Source organism: Lupinus angustifolius, chromosome LG16, assembly GCF_001865875.1.
Source record: "Lupinus angustifolius cultivar Tanjil chromosome LG16, LupAngTanjil_v1.0, whole genome shotgun sequence".
Lineage (NCBI taxonomy): Eukaryota > Viridiplantae > Streptophyta > Magnoliopsida > Fabales > Fabaceae > Lupinus > Lupinus angustifolius.
The window spans coordinates 19696019-19705111 of record NC_032024.1 but is presented as its reverse complement, the minus strand read 5'-3'; the positions used below and the strand labels follow the sequence as shown (position 1 = coordinate 19705111).

Genomic DNA, 9093 nt, shown 5'->3' with positions numbered 1-9093 from the left:
TAGTTGTTGCTGCCTTCATTCCCACGACACCGGAAAAGAAAAGAAGAAAATAAAACATTCAAATAGGGATATAAGGTAATGTTAGATTTTGAGAATGATAGAAAAGATTAAAATTCAAGTTAGGTGAACGCCATTTATTGGAAGGACAATCACATAGCTGAAAGAGGTTAACTCAGTAGTATACAAAAAAACAAACTCAATATATAGGTGGCAGTGAGTTAATGATTAAAAAAAATCACAATTTAAAGGAAAAAAATGAAAAAAAAATAGCAAAGAGGTTAATGGTGGTATCTACCCTTACCTTATAAGAGCTAAATGTGAATCATTTATATTTACACAAAAAACACAACCATAGAAACAAATACAAAACTCTCAAACAAATCAAAACCATACACACCCTTCTTCATTCTCTTTCCACCACTTCCCAAAGTCCCAACCAAATCAATAGCTCTCTCTAACCCAATTCTAAAAATTCCATCTTTTTGTTGAAAATCACAAAAAGTTCTAAACTTTGAGGTCCAAAATCCAAATTTTCTTCGCCATCCATGGCGGATATTGTTTTGCAGAGAAACAACATCAGCCCCAACAACAGCACCAAAAAAGAAAGATCAAATCTATTACTTGGGCGTTTTGAAATTGGAAAACTCCTTGGTCATGGAACCTTTGCAAAAGTGTACTATGCAAAGAACATAAAAACTGGTGAAGGGGTAGCCATAAAGGTGATAGATAAAGAAAAAATCTTAAAGGGTGGTCTAGTGGCGCATATTAAGCGTGAAATCTCTATCCTGCGCCGTGTGCGCCACCCCAACATTGTTCAACTATTTGAGGTTATGGCCACAAAGGCAAAGATCTATTTTGTGATGGAATATGTTAGAGGGGGTGAACTTTTCAACAAGGTTGCAAAGGGAAGGTTGAAGGAAGAGGTTGCAAGGAAGTATTTTCAACAATTGGTCTCAGCTGTTGAATTTTGTCATGCTAGAGGTGTGTACCATAGGGATCTTAAGCCTGAAAATTTGTTGCTAGATGAGAATGGTAACCTTAAAGTTTCTGATTTTGGGCTTAGTGCTGTGTCTGATCAAATGAGGCAAGATGGGTTGTTCCACACTTTTTGTGGGACACCTGCCTATGTTGCCCCTGAGGTTTTGGGTAGGAAAGGGTATGATGGGGCTAAGGTTGATCTTTGGTCTTGTGGTGTTGTTTTGTTTGTGTTGATGGCAGGTTATTTACCATTCCATGATCAAAATGTTATGGCTATGTATAAGAAGATTTATAAGGGTGAATTTAGGTGTCCTAGGTGGTTTTCACCTGATCTATCTAGGCTCCTAACCCGGCTTCTCGATATCAAGCCTGAAACGCGGATTGTGATTCCAGAGATTATGGAGAATAGGTGGTTCAAGAAAGGGTTCAAGCAAATTAAGTTTTATGTTGAGGATGATAGGCTTTGTAATGTTGAGGATGGTCTCTTGGATAATGAGGATGATGCAGCATCCGTTGTTTCGGATTGTTCGATCTCGGAATCTGATTCTGAGATGGAGATTAGGAGAAGGAATGCTCCATTGCCAAGACCAGCAAGCTTGAATGCTTTTGACATTATATCATTTTCTAAGGGTTTTGATCTTTCAGGATTGTTTGAGGAGAAAGGGGACGAGACCAGGTTCGTGACTGCTGCACCAGTGTCCAAGATTATATCGAAATTGGAGGAGATTGCTCAATTGGTTAGCTTTAGTGTCAGGAAAAAAGAATGTCGGGTGAGCTTGGAGGGTACTAGAGAAGGTGTAAAAGGGCCACTGACTATTGCTGCTGAGATATTTGAATTGACACCTTCGTTGGTAGTGATTGAGGTGAAGAAAAAAGGAGGAGATAGAGCAGAGTATGAAAAGTTTTGTAACACCGAGTTGAAACCTGGGCTGGAGAATTTGATGGTGGGGGAATCTGCAACTTCTTCATTTTCGGCTGCATCTACTGAGCCACACCTTTTACGCGTGTTCTCTGAACCAATGCGTATGTCTTCAGATATTGAATCTCCACATTATACGCCTTCAGATATTGGATCTCCACGCTATACGGCTTCAGATATTGAATCTCCACACTATATGCCTTCAGATATCGAGTCTCCTCTCTATATGCCTTCAGATTCAGATACATGAAAAGTCGGGAGAGAAGAAGAGGAATCGGTAATTGATAACCTTTTCTCTCAGGATTATTATGCTTTTGCCTTTTAGGTCTGCTCCTTGATGCAGTATTAGATACTATTATTGTATTTGTATGTCTAATTAAGAAGAAGGCTAATTGAAAAATATAGGGAATGGAGTATATACTTCTACATTTTTTGGGCACTGCTATGCAGATTTGTATTACTTTTGCTCTTTATTGCAAGTGATAAGAAAATAATAAGATAGTTTATTGCTAGGAAAATGCTGAATCTAAAGGGAGAAACAATGAATCAATTTCCTTGTGTTCTCTCAGTTGTATTTTACTTTACAAACATCACTGATTTTGCTCTCTAACCATGATTGATTATAAGTAATTCGCGATAGCATTCATACAAAAACATGGGTCTGAAATAGCATTGCATCCATATTCATAATTGGAAACTGCAAATAATGTCTCAGACAACTTGGACTTGTATAATGCAATCGAAGAATTCAACAACTTGGTTTGTTTATCGAAAATGCATCTATTCTCAATAACTTCCAACGATTTTGATTTTTATAACGCACAATAGAGAAAGTTGTTCATCTTTAACATACAGATAGCAGGTATTATGCTCAATTACCAGGTTGTGTTTGTGGAATGCTAATTAATGCTTGGGATTGCTAGTTAATCATGGTTTAATTTAATGATTTTGAAATAATATTAATTGTTTGGTATTGCTAGTTCATCAACACTTTAAACAGTTGAACCTTGACAATCAGAACATTTGAAAGTTTGTACTATTCAAGCAAAGTGTTATAAAGAATGCTGAATGAGGTTAGGTGAGGAAAAATAAAAATGATTACTTATATTACAACCCATTTGGATAAATTCCTAAAGTGTTGTCTAATTTCCTTTGGATTCCTTGGCTTGTAGTGCATCATTGCGTGTTGGTTATTATATTAATGTAGAAAAAATATGAGGTTAAATAACAAGCACTTATTGATATTAGTCATAGTCCACAAAAATGGGAGAAATGTATAGAGCTTATCTCAATGGAAAGGATGGTATTTTCCATTCTAAAGTTCCAAAAACAAGACTATACAAATATTATTATATAGCAAAATGCTGTCAGTGATGCTTACATTTATCTGCATTTGTTTATGTTATTTGAACAGAGGGAGGTTGACACAACAAAATTCTGACTCTTTACCGGTAGGAGGAGACTGTATACATATATATACTCTTCTCAACACGGTGCACATCTATTGTCTCATAATGTGCATCACTCCATATATCATGAATGACAAATTTACTTTAGAGATGCACCTTGACTGAAATAGTTGGAACTCGTTAATAGCATTGGCTAGTTTAAATTTTTTTTTAAACAGAAATCGTCAATCGTAATGCCAATTTTATATTTTTCCTTGTTTTTAATTAAACTTCTAATATTATAATAATTTTATTAGCTATTTAATTTTTCCTTCTATAAAATGCAGCCACATTCTCACTCATCACTCACACACTTTAAACAAAAAAAAGCAAATTATTAAGCTCTTTTTTTCTAAAATAAGCAATATTATTTGGCACCATCAAACATAATTATCACTCACACTCTCCAAACAAACAAAGTAAAATTATTAAGCTCTTTCTCCCCAAAAGAAGCAAAATATTATTTGGCACCATCAAATATAATTATCACTCACACTCTCCAAATAAAAGAAGCAAAATTATTAAGGAAACAAATATTATTTGGCAGTATATGATAAACAACAGTCATTATTATTGACAAGTTTAGCTTAAAGTATTAATAAAATCCAATGACATTATAGTAGTGTACCTGTGATGTATGGAAGTATGATAAGTGGGTTAGAATAGATGTTCATATGTGATGCTAACTCACATAATTAATGTGTTAAACAATATTTAGTTTCTTAATATGTTCCAACGTGAAGAGCAGTTTTCATTAACTTCATTTTTACAATTTTTTTTAATAAATAGAACTCGTCATTAAAATATTAAACTCGTGACTAGTTCCCCCAAAGTACACGAGACTGTAATATTTCACTCAACGTGTATCTCTAAAGTAAATTTGCCTGCTATGAACTATGATTGATTGAAAAAATATATTTAAGTTAAAATTTTAATTATTAAGTATTTTTATGACCAATCATAGCTCATGTTATATGAAGTGATACAAACTGTGAGACAAAAGATGAGCTCCCCTCAACACTCACTACATGCCAGCTTGATATTCTGAGCATCCTTTTTTATTCATATTATTACAATCAAAATTAGCTTAGGAATTAAAGTTAGCAGCCTTTTTGGAATAATCTTAGTGTAGTAAATTTCCTTAAACTTCAAAGGATTAAAATCAAAATTAGCTAAACTTTTAGGGATTAAAAATATATTTTACCTTAATTTCTAATTTTTCTTTTATAATTCTTTTGATAGAGTTAATAGTCTATTTGGTCCTAAAGATTATAGTATCACTCAATTAGCCTTTTGAAGAAAATTGTCACCTAACTAGTCCTCCAAAGAAATATGAATAACCCCTCAAAAATCAAAATTATCACCAAGAGCAGAATTGTGGAAAACATAATAACTCTATATTAGAATTGTGGAATGGCAAATGGAACTAGACATTAGGACAGAAACTTCTATCATGTCCCCCTCTCTATTATTAGCTATTTTTCAAGTCCTTCCGAGAAATAGAAAATTGTGAAAATAAAATTCTAAAAGGAACAAAAAATAAAATAAAATTCTAAAAGCACTTAAATCTCGTCCTTTTAGTCAGTAACAACTCAATTAGCAAACCCTACATTATTACTAGAAGATGAGCCCTTTTAAACATGATGTTCTTTTAGTCATATAAGATTTTGCTAATACTTTATAATTCCCTTGTTTACATTTATATGATACCACATTGACATTTATAAATAATACATCTAATTCAATTATATCTCTACAATTATATAATATTTAACTCCAACTCTTAATAAATTTAAAAAGAGTGTAATATTTTTATGCACAATACCATTCATTTATATCATTATTTTTTAAAGAGTAAATAATAATTAAATATAAATGGTGTATAATATAATGATTAATATAAATTCAATAACTTATAACGTGGAAGGAAAATGTTCGGTTTTAAGCTCTGAAAAATTCGCCTACGTAAGAAGGTTTAATTGTTAAAATATTTTGTAGTTGCGCTAATCGAAATACCTTTTGAGGTGACATCATTTCTTTGACGGCAACATTTGGTTTAGGAAATTGTTGGACAAAATTGTGGGTAATAAGTTATTTGACTATTAAGCTGTTGAAGGTGGATAAGTGGTTATTATTATAAAGGAAAAATCCAAATTGAACTTATAAGAGATAAGAAGATAAGCTATCTTAACTTAAACTTGTCCTCCTAGGATTTGCTATTGATTTTTGAAAGGGTCATTCCATGTTTGTGCATTTCTTAAGAAGTCTTAATTGAAAATGATCTACACAAATCACTTTTCGACTAATTGGGTTTCTTGGTACGGTAGTTGGAAGCAAAAGGACACAGATTATGAATACTAATAAGTCATTATGTGACACGAGTTTGAAAAAGTGGGGCATATCAAGCCAAAAGTAAGAGATATGTTAAGAAATAAACTTTCATAATCAAAGTGATGATGACATCTATTATATAGTTATATACATTTTTAAATCATAAAACTAATTGGATTATTCCGTTCGAGTCCTAAAAATGTTTTGGTGGCATTAAGGCAATAGCAGATGAAGTCTCCATCATGGAAACAACAATAACAATGTAATCTAATCCGAAATGACTTAAAAATAATAATGTAGAGACGTGTGAAAAACATTTTAATCCTTCTCTTTTCTTTTATGAAAATTACACCTCAAACGTTATCAAGTTATCAAATTATACTAATCTATATCTTACATACTAATTAAATCTTTCGGTGTATTCAACTTTTTACTTTACCTATGAATATATTATCACATTATTATTTTATTGCTGATTATGAGAAGATTGGATGAAAAGAAAATCATTATTCATTAAATCTTTTATCATCATAAAACAAGTCTCTTGATAATATGATAATTATTATAACCTTTTGAGATTCTTATCTTTTGTTTTTTCAGTTGTTTTATTATTTATTGAAGTATTGAACTTTTAGGTTGCTTATTCCTAATTTCACCAATATGAATTTAATATATATATATATATATATTAATGGAGTAAAGTACATTTTCCAGTTGGAGCCAAAAAACCATATATCTCTTATGTTACATAGTCAATTTTTATCGGTGTGATTCACATCATCTCCCAAAGGTGATAAGTAACTAGCTAGTGGTGTCTTTTTTTAAAAAAAATAATAGAAGGATGACACATTTTTCAAGTGAAAGTTTGATGTTAATTTTGAGAATCTGTTGAATATTATCAATTTAAAAAATTGATTATATTAGTAATAAAAAATAATCGAAATATATAAAATATGGATTTTTATTTTGATAATTTTAACTTTTTCTCATTTTAATGAGTTTAATTATTTATTTTAGCAAATAACCCCAAAAATGTTTGAGACGGCCGTTGAAATCAATAGTTTTTAACTAAAAAAGAAGATTATAATTTATAAAACTCCTCCCTCTAAGATATAAAACCTCTTTTGATTACGTTTTTCACATTTAAAAAACAGTTGAAAGGGGTTGTGAGGGGCATATGAGAAAGTGATGCTATAATAAGTGATGATGAATTTGAGAGATTTGAATTATTTGAGTGAATAATGAATGTGGCTATATTTGCCCACAGTTTGGGCAACATTGTGAGCCACAAGATCAGCAGGTACTTATCTTGATAAAGACTCTTGTGTGGTTTCATTCATAGCTTTGATTTTTTGGTGTTGGATGGTTAGGAACAAATTCCAAATATATAATTTGATGTGGACACACTTTTTCTGAGAATAATATTTTTCAAATGGAGAGATATACTATTAATTATATGAATCAAACAAAGGGCATTTATTTTTATTTTTATTTTTAATAAAGTTATTTTTTTCTTCCTATTATCACTTATAAATAGGGCTGAAGATGAAGATAATCATTTCGACATTCGTTTAAAATTTGACTTATATTTAATTTGATAAACTTGACTCACGAACCAAATGAGTTGAATTTGAAGTAAAACTTGAGCTTGTTTAATAAATGAGTCGAAGTTGAGCCAAATACAATTCAATTCGCTACTTTCATGTGCTGACTCGATTCTATACATATATATACACATGAGAGTGACTCAATTAAATACATTTCTCTCGTACAAAAATTATGAGAACACTAAATAAGTGTCATACAAATAGACAAATGATTAATATTAAAATCACTTAAAAAGGTGCATAATTCAAATAAAATAAAATGATTCTCATATTAAAAATTATATTGCTCTCACTTGGGTCATTATCCATATATACATATAAATATTGTCATTCTTTAATAATGAAGTTTAATGGGTAGTTACAATTATTATTAATATTCACATATCTTATTTGTATACATAATATCCACCAACACCTTATGGGCCTTTTAAATTTATGCTCAGGAGTAACATAAATTTGAACTCGTTAATCTGCTCGAAAGTTTGTGAATTTTAATTGAACCGAATTTAAATTGAAAATTAGTTGCACTCAATTCGAAACTCGATTCAAGTCTGTCTTTAATGAGTCAAGCTAATTTGACTCAACTCTTTTTCACCCATACTTATTAAGAAACATAGCAGATAATTTAATAGAAATAGAGAAGCATTATTTAGACTTAATGTTAATGCTTGCATAAAAAAAACTTAATGTTAATGCAAAGTGTCCTCTTATGGGGAGGAATTATTCACACACATCTACACCATTAGTTTATAAAAATACATATAAATTTAATTGAATAATGTATAATCCATGATGTGTATATTCTTGAATCTTATTAGTTTCAGACCACACAATAATTTCTCTTTGGGCTGAGCTGTGGTGATGTATGAATGCATGCGAACACATCTTTAATGTCTAAACCAACTAGAAGCAGACAATACCCCGTGACAGCTTATATTCTCTGTTGAATATTAACATATGCTCGTAATTAACTCATAATCTTGTCATACAGAATTATTGGAAGCATGTAAATGGGAATGTGATATTATAATATACAGAATTATAGATATAGTAGCAGTGATTGCTTTGTCTGGTTCTATGCTACGCTCTCTCATCAATTATATAAACAAACTATAGAAATGTGTCAGACAACTATGTTCACAGTTTGGAATGATAAAATATGTTGGGTAGATAGGAACCGTAATAGGATAATGAATTCATTATGCATACTCAAGGAAAGATGATCTTGGTCCAAATTTTAGTCAACCAAGTTCAATCTCAGACCCACTTAATTCAACTTTCTACTTTTTTTTAGATTTCCTGTTATAGCACTGAGTACAAATCAAACATCAATGAAACCAAAACAAACAAAAAAAGAAAAGGAAAAAAATTATGCATTCTATCAAAGAAATTGATACAACATGTACCTAAACAAGTTAACTTGCTACTCAAGCAAACTGATATGCTTGATAAATTTACTGCACCAGATGCACGACAAGATATGCCAATACATCAACAGGCTTTCATAATCCACGAGCCAAGGCCTAAGCACAATGCACCAACACTACCTAGCTTTAGTCATGTTTGTATGCAGGTTATGGCTAGGACAGAAACCAAAGGCTTGGACCATTGCAGCAAGGACTTGGACCAGTGCAGCAAGGACATGGGTAAGGACATGAACCAGTGCAAGGATATGGATCAAGACAGTAAAGATGAGGATATTCAAGACTGCTAAGGCTGCAATTCTCACTACAGTCTTGTTCAGATTCAATGCAACCTACTTGGCCAAAGTTATTTCATGCCTTTGGGCTCTCCTAGTCTATGCAACCTT

At 31.6% G+C, this 9093-nt stretch overlaps 1 protein-coding gene across 1 annotated transcript; it reads left to right on the top strand.

The window, feature by feature from the left end:
• Nucleotides 329-2456, top strand: LOC109330143 (CBL-interacting serine/threonine-protein kinase 12-like). Its single transcript, XM_019564191.1, has one exon. The coding sequence runs from the start codon at nt 546-548 to the stop codon at nt 2145-2147; it is 1602 nt and encodes a 533-aa protein (XP_019419736.1). The 5' UTR covers nt 329-545; the 3' UTR covers nt 2148-2456.

Excerpts from the sequence above, each read along its gene's own strand:
- LOC109330143 (XM_019564191.1), top strand. The coding sequence starts at position 546 with ATGGCGGATATTGTTTTGCAGAGAAACAACATCAGCCCCAACAACAGC.